Source organism: Vipera berus (genome assembly GCF_964194415.1).
Source record: "Vipera berus genome assembly, chromosome: 3".
Classification (NCBI taxonomy): domain Eukaryota; kingdom Metazoa; phylum Chordata; class Lepidosauria; order Squamata; family Viperidae; genus Vipera; species Vipera berus.
The window spans coordinates 35341288-35360876 of NC_138204.1; the positions used below are offsets into that span (position 1 = coordinate 35341288).

Here is a 19589-nt window from a genome sequence, read left to right on the forward strand (position 1 = left end):
GATAATCTGTTTATGATTCATGTGTTTTTTTTACAACATTTTTAAAAGATGACAAGTTTGCTATGAGATAAAGACATTGTTATGAAAAGATTGCTTTTTAGTAAAAAAAACATGGGAATAGAACTGAAATCACATTGTCTTCTTGATGTTTCTACTCAATTCAGTCTTTTTTATTTGATATTCATGGACTAAAGTGATCCAGCTATCATAAAAACTAAGAGCTATAGAATGGTATAATTCCTAAAAGGGCAGAATCGCCAGAGTTCTTCTTATCCTGGGTTTGCTACTTTTCTTGGACTTTCAGGTAGTTACACAATAATTATGAACTTTGGGGTGCCTTAATTTCTTAGGCAGTTAGGTATATCTTTATCAGTTTCACATTGCTGAAGTAGGAGAGGAAGAGGCAGTACCCCAGCAGGCTAGGTTACAAAGGAATTGCTGCCATTTTGCTGATGGTGTAGCCTTGTTTTGAGAAGAAAAAATAGACGAGCCACTTGCTCAAGCTGTTGGTGGCTCCAGGAGAAGATCTTGTATGATTCTTTTATTTACTGAGAGAATGTCTTATACATGAGATGTGAAAGGTGGTGAAGGTGGTTTGGGGAACAAGGCAATCCAAAGGTTGCTCTGTGCCTGGTCTCTGCCTTCTGATGCAATTAGCAGCTCATCATCAGCAAGATAGGAAGGTTGGGTGGAGAAGCCACTGTCATGTCCTCTGGCACCTGCTTTTTGCTGGCAAGGGATCAAAGTCACTGAGGAGAAGCTGTAGGCATCTAGAACTGAGGAACATCTGTGAGGTACTCTAAAGAGATCTGATGCTTCGAATATATGATCCATATCGGAGAAAGGAACAAGAGCTTGAGTAGAATCACATGAGCTCTTCTCTGTATCCTCAGAAATACAAGACTGGGCACAGCTTTCCTGGACCTGACTCTTCTGCTTCAAAAGCCGCAAATCATCTCTAAAATGGGGGTTAAAGAGTAAATACAGCAAGGGATTCAGGCAGGCTGGCAGGGGCAGCACCACCAAAAGGACAGACTTGATGACTTCGGGGGTGATGAGAATGAGGCTAAGCATGGAAGAGAAGGTGAGAAAAGCCACCGGGCAGTAAAGAAGGCAGTTGGTGAAAATGAGCCAGGCAACATGTTTGATCATAGCGCAGTCCCAGACAGAGTCAAACTCACCTTTCAGCAGGTTGCAATAGAGGCGGATGTATGTCCCAGTGATAATGAGGAAGCAAAGTGTATTCACTAGCACCAAAGCGACCATGAAACCCAACATGGAAGGTTTCCCATCAGGAAGTAGGTGGGGCAGACAGAGAGGGGATGCCCCATACTCCCCAATGGAGAAGAGGGGCAACATTGCAGCCACTGAAGAGAGGATCAGGCAACTCAGGGCACCTGCCTTGACCGAGCCAAAGGAAGGAACCTTTCCATATGTCCGCATGCACGACACCGAAAAGCTGCACTGCACTGCAGCAAGGGTTAAGAGCAGAATGGAAGCTTCTGAAGCAAAAACTGACAGGAATCCAGTCACTTGGCACCCTGCACCCATCTCCCACCTGGCCCCGTATTTTGCAAAATGACCAAAGGTGACTGCATCCACAAATGCTAGAATAGCACAGTATATCCCTGTTAACATATTGGCTCCAGCAATGGATCCAATGATAAACTTGATTGGGGACAGATAGCCTGGTGAGGCAAAAACAACTACTATAACCAGTCCATTGCACAGAACAGAAACTAGCATGATCAGCCAGACACCCAGGCGGATGACCCAGCTTTCAAACAGATGATCGCAGGGCTTGAAAGGACCTGGAAAGAAGGAAAGGAAAATTCACTGCTACAATAAGTGGCACAAAGACTGCTGAACATCCATTCAAAAATGTCTTATAGTTATCCATATTGCCTCACTTGCATTTATAGATGATGATAATGCCAAAGAAGGTTACCAAAATAGAGAGCAGCTGTTCTGAAGCCAAAGGCACAAAGCAGTAAATTGTCTTAATTCATCATTTTTAAGGTCATTGCTGTAATCCAAGTTTTGTAGCTGACCTTTCAAAAAAAGTTCATTTGGGATATTATATTTGACTTCCACTAATTGTAGGAAGAAACAAATAAATAGGAGGGAAAAAAAACTACTCTTCAGATTACTGAAAAACCTGCTTATTTTCATCTGTGATTTCAACAAAAGCTGAGCAAAAAGTGTGGTTTTGTTTTAGATAAGGGTATTGTGTGTGATTTCTAAAATATGTTTTAGGACTTATTGTGACATGAATTTTTTTTTCACAGTATTAGAAATTAAAAATTTGCTGTATATAAAAAAGAGGTAATCAAATTGTTGCATTTATTACCACTGCATTATTCATAATGCATTGAAAAATGCATTTCTTATTAGCAGCCTTCACAGTAGCACTTTTTCATGCCACTCTTATTTCAGGCTTTTGTGGGCTTATGTGTCTAGAGATATTTAGAACTTCCGTAATTTATAACAACACTGAGATTGTTGTAAATTATATTGTATGTATTTTGGTAATGTTCTTACCAGGGCTGGGTGTACATTGGATGTTGGGATGTAGTTTTGAATCATCAGGGTCTAGCTGGAAATCTTCCATGTCTAGGTAATCTAAACAGTAATAAAGAAATTACAAGCATGTTAATACTTAACTTGCTTTTATACTGAGAATGAAACATTTCTCTTATGTTCTTAAAATCATGGCTGTTGAAGTGACATAAATATCAACTCTGTTATATTACTTTACTGGATCTCATACAGCTCATCTTGAAAAAAATATTTTTGTGACTTAACATGCTAGGAAACTGAAGATAAACTAAACATATATAACAATTGTTAAAAATGAATGAACAGAACACATTTCTAGACTAGGGAATTGTCTTTGAAAAGTTAGCTCTATCAAGTTACATCTATAAAATAACTACTCTGCAGAGCATTAAAGGAGTTGCAGTTTCAAAGGAGATATAGCTACACTATGTCCCTTAACACCAAACTGGTAGGAATCAAAGGATGTTTCTTTGGAGGGTTTTTTTCCCTGAAATGTTGCTGCTTGGTTCTAAAGGGGCATGATTAGAATTCCAAGTCAGGACAGAAGAAAAAGTACTTTCAAAATTCTTTAAATAAATTCCAGGAAATCTAGAACCATATTTTGGTTTTTAATTTAAAAAAAAAGTATTTTTGTGCATGTCATATTTAATTTTCTAGCTTGCCTTGCCAACATTTTCTAATCTTTAACTTTACACTTTATGAGAAGGGCATTGGGTAGCTCTATAGTAGTAGCATATCACTTCTGGAAAGTTTTCTTAATGTAGGGTTTAACCACTAGTCCTGAATCATCAACAGTTTAGGTCCAATTCTAGAGGTGGCTCCTGTGTCATTGGCTAGCAAATGAACTGTGTATTTCACAGGTATAGACTCCAATAAAGAGGATATTTGTAGTGCAGGGTTGAAATGAGTTGCCTTTGATGCTCTCTGAGCTTGGTTGTTTTCTTGGAGACTTTTCATTACCCAAACCAGGTTACATCATCAGTGCTAGTCCAGGTACAGACTTTCATGAAATGCAACTTGCTTTCCTTATGCTGGAATGAATGAAAACCTGTCTCTGTGCAGATTTTCTACTTTTGTCAATAAAATTATGTAAATCCTACCATTTAGTATTTTTTCTCTCCAGTGAAGTTAGTTTTCTGTCTTCAAGAGAAAACTCACACAACACATAATATGATGAATGTTTCCAAGGATGTTTAACACACACACAAAAAGATCGGATTTCAAGTCACTGCTACTTCCTTACAAAGGCAAACCCAGATCCACCTCAGCTGAACTAGGAAGATGCTGGCACCCAGAGAAGGACCTGTTGCCCAGTAGTCTAGACTTTGCTGTTTATTTTCTTGAAGGTGTTGAGAACATGATTTGGGACAGTTTTAGAAAAGATGCATATTCTTTTCCCACAAACATCTTGCCAGCAAAGCAGTCTAATTATACAAAGGGAGCCATACAGAGCTTCCAATGAACTGGCAAGCCAAAACTGACCTTGTATGCAATTGAATGCATAGCAAGACTCAATGGTCTGATGTACACTATATGTAAGACCCCTTCTTTTGCTGGCTTGAATCGACTCTGTTTTCTAGCTCGGACTGTGGCTGAACTAAAAAAATTTCCAGGAAGAGAAGAGAGCAAACCCTTCTTCCCAGCCATTGGCAAGCAGATGCAGAACCACAAGACTCCATTGTAGATGATAAACTAATGTCCTCCTTGAAACCACAGAGTTACTGGTAGTTCTGGAAGGTGACAAAAGAAAACGTGATTATACTCATGTTGGAATAATCAAAGTGGGCTGTCTGCTTCCCAAAGAGTGGAAATTAATTCCTACATCAACATGCTCATGACTACACAAACCATCAGGTAACTATCTGGCAAGCACTATGTTCTTTGAGTGAGGAATGGGTATAAGGCATTCCCATATAGTAAATCAACCTTCAGTAGGGAAACAATGGTAATTGGAGCAGATATCTATATACCCTATTTTTAAAAATAGCAATAGCAATAAGGCTTAGATACTGCTCCATAGTGCTTTACAGCACTCTCTAAGCAGTTTACAAAATCAGCATGTTGCCCCTAACTATCTGGGTCCTCAATTTACTGAACTTGGCAGAATGGAAAGCTGAGTCAACCTTGAGGATCAAACTCCTGGCAGTGGGCAGAGTCAGCTTGGAATACTGCATTCTAACCACTGCACCAGCACAGCTTCTAGTATTATTCCTTTATCCCCAAACTATAGAAATGTAGAGTAAGGGGCTAGATTGGGGAAGTTTATGATAACACAAGAATACCAATTAAATATAAATTCTAACTGAACCCAGAAATCATTAAGGAGATTGCAAGCAAAGACTTATCCCTTCAATCTTGCAATCATATCTGACCAAATCTGAGGAACTGTTTGCATAACTACAATAAAGTATGATAAGACTAGTATACTTTAGGCCACGATTTAAAACCAGGATCTAAAAGGAACAAGTGTTAGCAAGTCCGGTCTCCCCAGTTGTCTGCATCAAATAAGTTTCTCATTTCAAGTCCACTCTCAGTCTAGTTACTGGGTATGTTTGTGGGCTGCATGTTTATGCAATCCTGTTATGCAGCAAACAATCAATGTGGTGGTTTGAGAATTCATATACTTCCATCAATGTTTTTGCATGTCACTTGCAACTTCACAGAAATTCCCCCTGCCACAGAAAGATTTGAGTACTAGATCTCTTCTACCTAGTAGCCACAAGGTGTCTAACTATACAGAACTTTTCTGAAATGAAATCTCTTTCTTTTGAAGTACTTGTACAGAAGCTGTGATAAAAGATTGAGACTAGTCACAAACATTACAGTAACAGTGGAAGTGTACAGATGGAGTGATCGCCATTTACAGGTAGTTCTTGGCTTACAACCATTCTTTTAGTGACCATTCAAAGTTATAATGTAAAATTTGAGTTATAACCAGTCCTTGCACTTACAACCGACGCAGCATCCCATGGTCATGTGATCAAAATTTAGGTGCTTGGCAACCAGCATGTATTTACAACAGGTGCAATGTCTTGGGGTCATGGGATCGCCACTTGCAATTTTTGCAAAAGTCGGATTCACTTAATGACTGCCTGCTTCATTTAACAACTGCAGTGAGCCTCTTAAGAACCGTGGCAAAAAAGATTCATAAAATTGAGCAAGACTCACTTAACAATCACCTTGCTTAACAACAGAAATTTTGGTCTCCGTTGTGGTAGCTCTGGTCCTTTTTGTCAGGGACCTGCCTAGAAGGCTGTGCTGAAAGGACCTCTAAATGAGATGGAGGCATTATTGTTAAGGAGAAAACTTATTCTGGATGGGGTTGCGTTTCTCTGCAAACAGACCGGCCATTGGAGAGAGCACTTTGACCTCTGCTGCCACTAGATTTGCAGGTAATAGCTATGGTTAAGAGTGAATTTTCACATGTACAGCTCTAGTGCCAACGATAACCTTTCCTGAATTGACTTGGTTTAGCAACAACCATCATCATCACTTTTGACTAATGCAGTGGGTCTATTTTTAAAAAGCATCTAAAAAACACAAGTGGTCTAAAATGTGGTAGCTAGATTTCCAGCAGGAACCAGATATAGGGACAAGGTAATAGTGTGCTGGCTACCAATTGTCCCCCAGTCATCATCTAAGGTGCTGAGGTTAACCTCTGAAGCTTTAAGCACCTTACGGCCTCACTGTCTGAAAGACTACCTTTCCCCCTAAGCACTTGCCCATTTAATTCCTCCGTATGTGTGTGTGTCTGCCTGTGTGCGTGCTCATGCATGTGTGTGCATGTACACAACCTTCATTGACTCCTGGTAATTACCTGGACAAGTCCCTGCAGTTTTCTTGGCAAGATTTTTGGAAGTAGTTTGTCACTGCTTTCTTCCTAATCCTGAGAGAGAATGACAAGCCCAAAGTCACCCAACTAGCTTCATTCAACTCATGCTCTCCTGGTTTCTAGCCTGGTGCTTTAAGCAAACTTGCTTTCTAATAATAAATAAATACCCCAAATATAGATAGTCCTCAACCTATGACAGTAGTTGAGTTTATGATCATAAGTCATTACAGTTATTAAGGGGGTCACTATGGACCCAATTTTATGATTTCTTTTTGCGGAAGTCATTAAGTAAATGTTATAGTCATTAAATAAATCCATGGGGTTTTTTTTGTTTTAAACTGACCAAAAGCATAAAAAATTGCAATGATATAACTGAGGGCTGCTGCAAACAGCCATAAAGGTGAGCTGGTTGCCAGGTCCCAAAATGTGATCAAGTGACCTCAGTGTGTGCATATGCAGCTATCGTAGCTTCAAAATTCGATCATAAGTAGCTTTGGGGTGGTGGTGGTCCATTATAACTTCAAATGTTCACTAAGCGATCAGTCGTAAGTCGCTTAGTGACTGTAAAACAAGCTTGGGTAGACTTTCCTTCTCAACAGTACTCCTGCATTTGTTATTATAAGCTATACCTCAGATTTTGCAAACTTAAAAGACAGAAGCAGCCTAAAACAAAACTTGATCTTACAATGATCAAGTCCCAGGCTCTTCTTGTAGCCATCATCATCATCAGGACTCATGTCCTTCGAGTCCCACTGACCGGAGAATTTGAAGAAGTTGCCACATGCTCCATAGGCACAGCACTGGTAGGCATAGGGCACCTCCAAGACCCTATGAAGAAGAACATGGGAGTTATCAGTTATGGTATACTGCCATTCTTCACCCATACGGGCAAAGAAACAGATGTTGGAACTAGAGTGGCTGGTTTTCTTTTGCAAATTGAACATGGGAAGGGATAAAGTTAAAATGGAGAATTCCCAGATCAAAGATCTTGACCCTTTAACACTCTCATAGTAGAAGGGCATTTTGCACGGGCATTTTTCAAACAGACTTGTAAACAATCAATAACTCTTCTTTCTCACAACCACTAGAGATACAGAGGGCCATCCTCCCAAACATAGCAAGAGACCAATGTCTATTATTTTGCAGTGCCATGTAATGGACAATAGCACAGTAGTCATGTTTGTTGCATTCTCAGTATATCACATAGTATAGCAATATTGAAGACTGAGATTATGCTAATCATGTCAGTCCAACTAGTACACAGAAAAAGGGCAATGAACAAGACACAGGAAGTGCAGAAATAAAATTATTTAGGATACCTTTGCCAAGAATATAAAAAGTGACAGCCTTTTGGAAGTTAGTGAAGAATGAACATTTCTGGATAGCCACTCAAATGTAATTATTCACCATCAGTATTTTATAGACTTTTTATCTTACATTGTCACGTTTATTTTTTGGTTTTACTTTGTTATTGCATTGTGTTATATTGTAAACTGAGATTAATTTATCTGAAGTTTTATTATATTTTATATTGTAAGTATAGACGATTCAAATCTTAAACTTTTCAGGACCAGAAATTTAAATTGGTAAAGGCAAGAAATTATTACATTGTCCATACTGCTTCTTTTAATTCTGGTTATGTATGCATAAATGTATGCATGCATATATAAATATATAAATCTTGATGAATTTAACCACCACTCCCTCTCTCTAGAAACTAATTTTGTAAATATGGCTAAGGATTCCTGATAGATAATTTCTAGCACCATTTTCATAGAACTGTAGTTCCCAAGATTTTTTGGGAAAGCTAAAACAATTAAATGGGCACAAATAAGTATTTGCTTGTATCATATGTTCGTAGTATTCTCTGTCTTTGTAGGAATATAAAATAAGGAAATTCTGCACTCTATTTGCATAGTTTCTTGCTTTATATTCCTGCAAATAAAGAGATCATTCAATCTCTTTATAGAACCAGAACTAATCCTTGTGTTAGCTGCCTGTATTATAACCAAGTGGATGCTTTCTTTGTATCAGACTGATAGGTTACCATGCTGATTGCTTGTGTATGTGAGTTTGGATGATGCCCGTAACAAGCTATTCAATGGTTCATCAATTTCTCAAATCAATGATGAACACAAAGTGCAAGCAGGAAGTTACAACTGCTCAAACCTTTATCTGAACTGAATTACATGGAAGTGCCTAGACCAGGGGTGTCAAACTCAAATTCACGGAGGGCCGCATCAGCATTGCGGTTGCCCTCAGGGGGCCAGGTGGGTATGGCCAGGGTGGGCGTGGCCTACTGGGTGGGCGTGGCTAGAGTGCATATGGCCTACTGGGTGGGCGTGGCCAGCTCTACATCATTCACATCAAGGGTGCCTATGGGGGCCTGGGCAGGAGTGGGACAGATCTGAGGGTCTCTGGCAGAAGGAGGGTCTCTGGGCCAGGGCCAAGGCAGTGGGGGCCGTTCCCTCACTGTTTCCAGGATGGCTTCGCGGGCCACATGAAACCACTTCGCGGGCCGGATCCGGCCCCCGGGCCTTGTGTTTGACATGTCTGGCCTAGACAAAAAGACTTAGACAGCAAAAGGCAGATCGAAGTAAATTAAGTTTTTACCTTGGGAAGCCAGAAATTAGAAATGAATCTCACCGTATCTTGGGGAAACTTTCTTTAGTGAATGCTTCAGACAGTGCAGGATTGTCTTTGAGCTTCAAATGAGTCAGTCCACCCAAGCCAGCCAATGGAAGTGTCACCAGTTGATTGTCAGTCAAATCCCTGTGATAAACCAAAGCATAGGACCCATTGGAATAAACAGAAAGAGGCGTGGGAGACTCAGTGCAGCAGCATCTCCGAACACATTTATTTGATTTAGCATTCATACAGTTGCTGATTAAATTAAGTTTTATATTCAATTCTTGATTATTTTAAAGCTAAAATGTATCTTTGGGATGAGTTGATGGGCTATTGCTAGGAATAAACCAAGAAAGAAAGTCTAAAGCACATGTCTTTATCAGGATTAAGAGCAAACTGATACTTATGCTTTTGTATGCCTTTTTGAATTAGGGCTACCCCAAGTAATAATAGCATGGATGAGCTGGGACTATGCTGTGCTAGTACTGTATAGGGACAGGCAGGAAAAGTCTGACTGGTGATTTGGCCTTGGAAAGAAGCAGTTAGGAGTGCCATCTTGTAAGGGAAGAGAAGATTAAAATAGCTTCTCTCATGTGATATAGATTTGATATCTTAGAAATGCAATATGAATGCTTGGCTCTACAAACAGATTTAATATTTAGTCTCATACATGGTTGCAGCACATTAACATTGTAGAACATGGTAAACATCAATATAGCAACCATTATACTCTGCAGACCATTTTATTAGTCCCTGCTGGCCACTCACTTTACAACCACAGTTTTTATGGAACTAGTGACAGCATATAACACTTTTGGCTTATATTGGTATCTTTTTATTTCAGTTTTCTACAAGAGGCGATAACTAAGATGGCTAAAACACAAAGATTCGTAAAACAAAACACAATTAAGATACAATAGTAAACTCCCAGGAAAGGATGTAGACACTTTCTGTAAAAAAGCATATATTTGTGATTATGTCCAATATAGGAAACTTTGTTATGCTTAGTCCATCATTTTGGCAGTTTCTGTCTTGCTTCTTCCCTATTAGAGACTGTGATACTTCTATTGAATATCTTACTGCAATCAATAAGATATCAATATTACATCCAAATATTTCTAGCTTAGATGATAAAGCTTAACAGTTTACTATTCCTATATAGGCTACTTAAATTTATGTTGAACATATTGTCATGATTCCTTGAAGCTAGGAAACTCAGATTGTGTGCCTGGTCCTCTACCTTCAGCCATCATCTTTAAAGAAACCAAACAGATTTTTTTTCCTCTTTCTGTTCATGCATTTTATATGTTTCCCATAAATCATCCATTTCTATATAAGGAATGAAAACAGGGAAAGACACTCTTAACTCAAGCTAATCACCAAGTCACTCAGTGGTGGGATTCAGCCGGTTCGCACCACTTCGGCAGAACAGGTAGCTAATTTTTTGTTGCCCAGGCCCAGAATAGACTTCCGGAAGTGGCATCCACACAGAGAACCGGTTGTTCACATATTTGAATCCCATCACTGAGGTCACTGCAATAGTTGATATGTCCATATAGTTCACTCAGCAATAAAACCATGGCTTTCTTCTGGGACATTTCACAACTACTCACAGGCTTAAATTTCCATGGAGAAATATTAATAATAATAATAATAATAATAATAATAATAATAATAACAACAACAACAACAACAACAATAATAATAATATTGGAAGGGACCTTGAAGGTCATCTAGTCCAACCTCCTGCTCAGGCAGGAAACCCTATACCATTTCAGACAAATGGCTGTCCAGTCTCTTCTTAAAAACTTCCAGTGTTGGAGCATTCACCACTTCTGGAAGCAGGTTGTTCCACTGGTTAATTGTTCTAACTGTCAGGAAGTTTCTCCTTAGTTCTGGGTTGCTTCTCTCCTGGAGTAGTTTCCATCCATTGCTTCTTGTCCTGCTTTCAGGTGCTTTGGAGAATAGCTTGACTCCCTCTTCTTTCTGGCAGCCCCTGAGATATTGGAACACTGCTCTCATGTCACCCCTCACCCTTCTCTTCGTTAAACTACACATACCCATTCCAGCAACCGTTCCCTATATGTTTTAGCCTCCATTCCCCCAATCATCTTTGTTGCTCTTCTCTGTACCCTTTCTAGAATCTCAACATCTTTTTTACATTGTGGTGACCAAAACTGGATGCAGTATTCTAAGTGTGGCCTTACCAAGGCATTGTAAAGTGGTATTAGTACTTCACATGATCTTGATTCTATCCCTCTGTTAATGCAGCCTAGCACTGTGCTGGCTTTTTGGCAGCTGCAGCACACTGCTGGCTCATATTGAAGTGATTGTCTACTAGGACTCTGAGATCCCTCTCACAGTTACTACTATTTATTTATTTATTTATTTAGTTGCATTTGTATACCGCCCTTTCCCTGAGGACTCAGGGCGGTTTACAGGGAATTAAAAATCAAAACATACAAAAGTTAAAACCAGTTAAAAAGCATTAAATTCACCCTGTACACTAAAAACCCCAGTTAAAATTTTCTCCTCAGCCTGGGCCCGAGAGCTCAAAGAGCCAGGTCTTCAGGCCCCGGCGGAATGATCGGAGGTCGGGAGCAGTCCTCAGCTCCACCGGCATCTGGTTCCAGAGGGCAGGCGCTCCCACTGAGAAGGCCCTATCCCTGGGTGTCAAGGTACCACCTATGCTATAGGTGTGCATTTTATTTTTCCTGCCTAAATGTAGAACCTTACTTTTTTCACCATTGAATTTCATTTTGTTAGATAGTGCCCAGTGTTTGAGTCTGTCCAGATCCTCCTGTATTTTAAGCCTATCTTCTGGAGTATTGGCTATTCCTGCCAGCTTGGTGTCATCTGCAAATTTGATGAGTTCCCCATCTATCCCCTCATCCAAATCATTGATGAAGATGTTGAAGAGCACTGGGCCCAGAACAGAGCCCTAGGGCACCCCACTACACACTTCCTTCCATGTAGATGCAGTTCCATTGAGGACCACACGCTGAGTACGGCCTGTCAGCCAGCTACGAATCCATCTGGTGGTGATGCTATCTAACCCACATTTTTCTATCTTATGAAGTAGTAGTTTGTGATCTACTTTATCAAATGCCTTACTGAAGTCCAAGTAAATTATATCCACAGCATTCCTCTGGTCTACTAATTTTGTCACTTGGTCAAAGAATGTAATAAGATTTGTCTGGCATGATCTGTTTTTGACAAACCCATGTTGACTTTTAGTGATGACTTTGTTTGCATCAAGGTGTTCGCTGATTTGTTGTTTGATTATCTTTTCCAGAATCTTCCCAGGTATTGAGGTCAGGCTGATAGGTCTGTAGTTTCCTGGATCTATTTTTTTCTCTTTTTTAAAGATGGGAACTACATCAGCTCTCTTCCAGTCCTCTGGTAGTTCCCCAGTGCTCCAGGATCTTTGAAAAATATAGTTCAATGGTTCTGAGATCACGTCTGCCAGTTCCTTGAGAACTTAGGGGTGTAATCCATCTGGTCCTGGTGATTTGAACTCGTCTAGTGGTGCTCACTTACCATTTTCTTGCCTATCTTAACTTGCATTTCTATTCTGTTTTGTATGGCACTGGTTTTGGTAGGTTGGACTGTTTTTTCCCTTTGTGTAAAGACAGATGCAAAAAACGAGTTAAATTGTCCTATGTCCTATGCAATATAACTTACAGCTTGGTGAGCGAATGGAGCATCAGAAAAGCTTCAGAGTGTATAAACTGAATGTAATTCCAACTCAGGTCTCTGCAAAGCAATATACATACTGTGATGGAAATGAATGCAACAAACACGACTACTGTGCCATTGTCCTTTACATGGAACTGGTCTCTTGCTATGTTTGGGAGGATGGTCCTCTGTATCTTTAGTGGTTGTGAGAAAGGAGGGTTATTGATTGTTTACAACTTACTGCTTTCCAGGTAGCAATTTTATTTACAATAATTTATTTATGTGTATTTAATTAATTTTGTTTTCTGGGAATTATCAGAATTATAATCTAACATATTTAGAAGGCATTAGAGTGGTCAAATGTAAGACTATAGATACTGATCCTGTTGCTTTCAACAGTTACCCATTATAATCTAACCCATATGATCAATTTAATTATTGGGATGCCAACTTCTTGCAAGCCAAAGAAAATTCCTGAATGATGCTCAGAGAAATTCAAATTTGCATGAAGATTTATGGATAACTTCTCTTTTGCAGAAGATCTGTTTTTATCAGTCCCAGATGTCTTTATTGTAACTATTAGAAACCCATTTTTAGGAGTCTTATTTTCTTACCTGACTGTCTATATTCCACTTTTTATACACTTTATACAGTTGGTATATGTAATACTTGCAATCTGCTGTGAAGGACATCAGTTAGAGGAAGGCAACACGGTATCAACTAGACCTTAGATGAGAATTCCTATCAGCTTGTGCTAGTATGAGCAGTGGCAAGATTGCCTGGCAATGGGTTTTAGATGTAATAGGGAATGTTATTTTAAAAATAAATTTAAAAATACAAAGTATCTGATAACATACCAAGCTTTTGAGGTGGCCAAATAATTTCTGGAGGGGAAAAATCTATCTATAATGAAACCGCTTTCAGAAATTCTAAAGACTTCCTAATCCCGATTGTGCCCTTTGCATGCAAAATGATTTCAGGTCAAACCAAATTAATGGATAATTAATGATAGGCCTCTGTATCAGTGAAGAGATGGAACAGATTTTCTTTTCCATCCCCAACTCTCATTATATCTAGAAGTGCCTCAAATTAGATGAATGAAAGAAAACTCAGGAACTTTCAAAGTGATCTAATTATTTGATCCCAAATCTATAACTATTGCTTTCCATGTTGCCATTGCCTTTCCTAGTTCATGTATAGCGTTTAGCTCAGGGCTATCACAAATAATCTTCAAAAACTTGGTGACTGATAGATTATTTACTGTCATCTAGTGAGCATCCAGTAATTCTCAGCCTAAATGTAACAATATGGAAGTATAAGGAGCAATGAACATGGAAGTAATTCTCCATACGGCGGCTTACACAAGCTTTTAGCTGCCTGCACTTTTACTTCTACTATTATCCACCTGAGAAAAACTCTTGGAAACTGGAGCATTTTTCCTGATTTGGGTTTTCCCAGAAAACCTGGGACTTCTAGAATGTTTGTGTGATTGTATGCCTCTGTGCACATTTGAATAAGTCATGTGGTGCTATCTTCTAACCCATATTCCAAAACCTTTAGTCAGGAGACTGGTATAGGAAAAGGGACAGAAATCAACACTGGGAGTTAAAAGAATTGGCATATAACTACTTTTGCACAGCAGTTAAAGTAGTTTACAGGCTAACAAGGCAGGTTAATGGTGAACTTTGTTTATTAAATATTTTGCAGATTTAAAAAATGGAAAAATTTTGAAATGTGGATCTATTTCTCCTCCTGTTTGTGATTTTGAAGAAGGTAACATATCATAGCTTTTTCCAGTGTGTGTGAGAGAAATGACACAATAAAGGCTGCCTTCCCCAATCTGATGTCTTCCAGATGAATAGAATTTTCACTCCCCAAATCCCTATCCAACATAATCATTAGCCATGCTGGCTGGTAATTGTAGAGTCAGGGGTCAAATATTATAAACCAACATTTCTGGAGAGTACCAGGTGGGAAAGACTGCTATTTTGTGTTCATATTGCGGAAAAATCCAGAGAAAGAAATATTTTGGGGAATATTAAAAAGGCAGAATATATTTCCCCAAGGGAATAATGGAGAAGATCTTTTAAAAAACAGAAACCAGCCCCCAGAAACCAGTCCCAGTTCCTCTCCCCCAAGCAGAAATTAGGCAGAGGCCAGCTTTTAGAAATGTAGATGTAATGATCCATTCAGGAAGGTTGGAGCCAGGAAGCTATTAGGAAGACAAGGACACCTAAAATCTATATACCCCCACTCAAATTCTAAGGACAGGAGACATACCAAAGGGCACACTCAATTCAAGTCAAAGTGCAAGACACAGGAAATACAAAGCCTCAAACAGGAAGAACTCCAAAGAAAAGCTCAAGAAGGTATAAAAGCCCACTACTCCCTGCTACATGAGGTCAGCTTTCCCAGAGCCACACTTCTGTCTGGCTCTGCTCTTCAATAAACAACAACCTTCTTTCTAAAGCAGTCTCCATTTTGTTTATTCCCAGCTTGGACTGGATCCTGATGAAGATTTTTCTTTCTACAATATTTTAAATTCATTTTGCAGAGTGCTTCTGCAACCTGGGTCTATGCCTAACTGTATTGGGGTTAAATATTGGGTGACAACTTACTTTGAAATTATATATATATATATATATATATATATATATATGTGTGTGTGTGTGTGTGTGTGTGTTTGTGTTTGTGTGTGTGTGTGTGTGTGTGTGTGTGTGTATGTATAACTGAGCCTGTAATCCTGTTAAGAGCATAGAGCCTTACTCAGTTCACAATCTCCTGACTCTTTTCTTCTATAATAGAAGGCCCTGACAGCTCCCTGCTGGCTGTACTTACAGGGAGCGCAAGGCTGTGAGCTGCCCAAAGGTGTCTGCTCCAATTTCGTGGATACAGTTGTGCTGAAGGCCACTGCAAAGACAGAAAGGCTGCAATGAGAGAGAAAAACGTGCTCTACTGGCAACAGAAGAAAGCATTTCTGAGAAGAAGGTTACTTCTATTAAGCATTGCACAGGGATTCAAATTTCAAGGGGAAAGTGGGTCAAGAAACATATCCACCCAGCCCTCTCCCACCCTTTTCCCTTTGAAGAGCCTCAGGCTTGGGGCAGTGCACCATTCAAATCAAAAGCGTGCAAGTAACAAAGTTTCTTTTTACCAAGAGTTCCCAGGCCTCTTCAACATCTGCTCCTGCTATGGAGCTTGGAGAGCTCCATGACACCAGATGATATTCTCAGCCACAAGAATACCATATCTAAAGGGAACAGGCAGAAAACACTGGGGACTCTGTGCTTTCATGTCACGCTTTCACGGTAACCTTTGTGACTCAAACTCAGTTATAAAATATTTGGGATGCTCCCATTATTTTCAGCATCGGAATGACACAAATATAATTCAGGCTTTTATGTTATCTACTGGCCACAATCAGAGAGGAAGGTGGGAGGGTGGAAAGTGGTAAAAAGAGAGAAAGAACATCTCCCCAGTCTCTGAGATATAAAACCTCCAGAGGACTCCACACTAGGTCTCTATGTATCAGGTTTAATCTCTCAGTTGTTCACACATACCCACCGGATGCTCAGTAAGTTACTTGGATCTGGGAATTTCACAGCAAAGCAACACTTACATTTCTTCCAGCTTCTGGCACTGGTGAAAACTGGGCAGCTTCTCAATGTGATTGTGCGCAAGCTCACTGTGTGGAAAACAACAAAGGTTAGAACAAAGTCAGTCTTCTTAAAGGCCCTCTTGGCATGCATAGGGTACAGAGGAAGGGAGTGCATGACCTCAGGCTATGCAGCTGGGTAAGCAGGAAACCCCACAGACAGGTAAATCTTCTTCTACCCAACTGATGCTTGGCACTGTTCCTTTTATTCATTTCATTATCCGGTTTCTGGTATTATTCCTTGATTACCCCAATCCAAGTTCTTATTAACTTGTCTATTGCACCCAATTTACTACTACTAATAAAAAAAACCCAGTGCTATAAACAACCAATTTAGTGTTTATCTAAGGCAGTAGAGGGCTTTGAAGCCCTTCAATAATAGCCCAATATTAAGGGACAGTTCAGCAACTAGTGGAAAGCTGCTGCAAGTTCTCCATTACTGCTTTAGAAGAGGAGCAACACATGTTTTCCCCACATGTTAGAGTAACATAACATCTGCTTTCATGCTGTTTGTATTTCTGTAAGGTATTTTTGAGTGAGGTTCAAAATAACATAACTTAAAAACAATAGAATAAATAAAAAATGTTCAGCAGAGACGCATCCCAAATATTAATAAATGTGATACCATACATTACTTTAAACAGCTTTGTTTGTATGCTGGGAATGTTAAGTGCTAGATTCTTATTCTACAGGCCCTCCCCCCCATGTCTCAATTGCAGCAGGGTTTCCATCAACTTGCACTAAAGCATTTTTTATTTCAGATATCATTTTTTCTCTCCATTTCCACCCTTGCTTTTTTGCAACCAGGGCTCTCAATTTATGCAAGCAATCTGAAAAAGGACACAGATATAATCATATGATTCCCTTACTATCAATTCCTGGAATGGAGAAAGGAGGCAGATGAAACACTTTCCACAACTGTACAAAAGAACCCTTATATCTGATTGTTCAGCAACAGACCAATGAATGGTGTATTGGTAATAAAGGCAATTCCCCAAAGCCTGAAGAAAGCAAAATGTGCTTATAACTTACAGAACTCGTAGGCTGGCCAAGTGCTGACACATTCCTCCCGGAAGCAAATGGATTCCAGCCTGGGTTAAAGTCCTGCAGGAGAGGGGGAAAAGCACACTTCACATCATCATTTACTTCTTTAAGGGCTCAGGATAGCCCAAACCAGGATAGTCAGTTGGAAGACTGTTCAATAAATGATTAGTGTTACATGAAAATATATTTACCACATAGCATGTGAACATCTCTTTGGCATCATGGCATAATTTCCAAGACTATAATGTACTCATTTATTTGAAGGAAATTGAGAAAACAACACAGAGATGAATTGGAAAGTTTTCCTTATATTTTTTTCCCAGGTTCTAAACTAACATAATCCTCTGTTATCCCAGTAGAAAAATGAAATAGGAAAATGGATATATAATTGGTTCAACAGCTGTTCTTAGGTAAAACAATACAGAATAATGGTACTTTTCCAGATATAGGAAGATACAAGGATTTATGTGAGGTGGCATTGCTAAAGATGATGTGCAAACATGCTTGTTCAGTTTTCCACTTTCCTGAAAGATTATGGTTTTTTGGAACAGGGATGGGAAAACTATGGTTCTCCAGATGTTGCTCAACTAAAACTCACAGCGGTCCCAATCTGTACTTCAGAGGTAAGGAAAGCTGAGAGATGCAATGCAGCAACATTGTATTTTATTTATTTATTTTTATTTTAATTCCATTTATATCCTGCCCTTCTCCGAAGACTCAGGGCGGCTTACAAGCTTAGCAGTAGCCTTCATTCTATGTATATGCCTGCTTATTAGGGCTTTCACACACACCCCAAGCGGCATTATTACAAAGTCAGCTTAATTGCCCCCAACAATCTGGGTCCTCATTTTACCTACCTCGGAAGGATGGAAGGCTGAGTCAACCTTGAGCCTGGTGGGATGCGAACCTGCACTAATTGCAGGCAGCTGGTGTTACTTAAGGAGGCATTAGCCCACTGCTCCACCAAGGCTCTTTATTGGTAGCCAATGTGTGATGAGTTGGCATTTGATATCAAATGGGAGCAGTTAGGCTGCTTCTTGAGCATAATAAAAATTTGATTAGGCAAAATATGTATTTTGGGTCAGAAATAAGATATTGGCAGTATCTTTCTGCATTAGAAATCAGTGACATCATTCACTCATAATACAGCGTCCACAGCAAAGCACAAGGATGCCAAAATGACAATATGAATTTGGTGACATCATTACACAAATAAATACTTGCATCCTGATGTCTCATACAAAACTCATAACTGGCGGCAATTGCATGAGGGTATTGCCACACAGGTTTTATCATTTTCTCCTTCCTTCCTCTCTCTCTGGGGCTCTCATGCACAAAGATATCCACAGGAGGGGAAAGCAAAGGGGTCCTGACAAAGATACTGCATTGTCATGACACAAATGCCACCTTTATGCATACTATCTCAATATGAAAGAAGAGACCTTAGGTTATGATATCACAGTACTATTTCACCATTCTGGCATCAACAGGATTAGTATGGATGCTTATGATATTACTTGTAAATAGAATTGGAAGACTGGGGATCAATAAATGGCTCTGAATTTTATGGTGCTGTTTCTTACATAATTTGAAGTACAGGATTTCCAGCAAATGCTTTCTCTGGAATAGCTTGGATGTTGTTGTTATGGAAGCCCCTTTAAACAAACAAACAAAATTCTAGGTTGGTTAAAAGAAACAGAGTAGGAAAACTAAAATTTACTGCACAGCTGTATGAATGATGATTGAATGTGTCAAATGGACAAATTTCTCTTTTGCTGAATTCACATGGCTAAAAGTGTACATAAATAATGCTTTGCAGCTGCACGAACATGCAAATACATTATTTTATTTTATTTGTCAAATAAGCAATTCACATGAAAACAAAATTTGTGTTTGAATCCTCCAGCTACTCCATGATATAAGTATGTTTGTGTTTATAGTTTATGGGATGGAAACATTGAATGAAACTTGTAAACCAAATACCAAAGTTAACTTTTTAGTAAATCTGAATTAGAACAATTGTCTAGTATCATATGGCAATCAGAAATTCTATCAGAATATGCATTATCAAGCAAAAGAGACATCCTCTTTGCTTAAAGAACAATGTAAACTTGAGAGTCTACATCTTTATCCTGGGAGCAGCATCATTTCATGTCACCAAGGCAACTAAAGTATTCCAGTTGAGTGGAATGC

The 19589-nt window shown here is 39.3% G+C and overlaps 1 protein-coding gene across 1 annotated transcript in view; it reads right to left on the reverse strand.

Moving 5' to 3' along the window:
* Nucleotides 1-495: 495 nt before the first annotated feature.
* LGR6 (leucine rich repeat containing G protein-coupled receptor 6) overlaps nucleotides 496-19589 on the reverse strand; it is a gene marked incomplete at its 5' end in the record, with an annotated part of 135945 nt that continues 116851 nt past the window's right edge. Inside the window, 9 exons of the mRNA XM_081322180.1 lie at nucleotides 496-1811; nucleotides 2542-2622; nucleotides 7077-7219; nucleotides 9038-9163; nucleotides 12704-12775; nucleotides 15536-15607; nucleotides 16317-16382; nucleotides 17385-17456; nucleotides 18980-19051. Coding sequence (XP_081178306.1) covers nucleotides 562-1811; nucleotides 2542-2622; nucleotides 7077-7219; nucleotides 9038-9163; nucleotides 12704-12775; nucleotides 15536-15607; nucleotides 16317-16382; nucleotides 17385-17456; nucleotides 18980-19051 — 1954 coding nt within the window. The 3' untranslated portion in view covers nucleotides 496-561. The remainder of the gene's footprint in view (nucleotides 1812-2541; nucleotides 2623-7076; nucleotides 7220-9037; nucleotides 9164-12703; nucleotides 12776-15535; nucleotides 15608-16316; nucleotides 16383-17384; nucleotides 17457-18979; nucleotides 19052-19589) is intronic.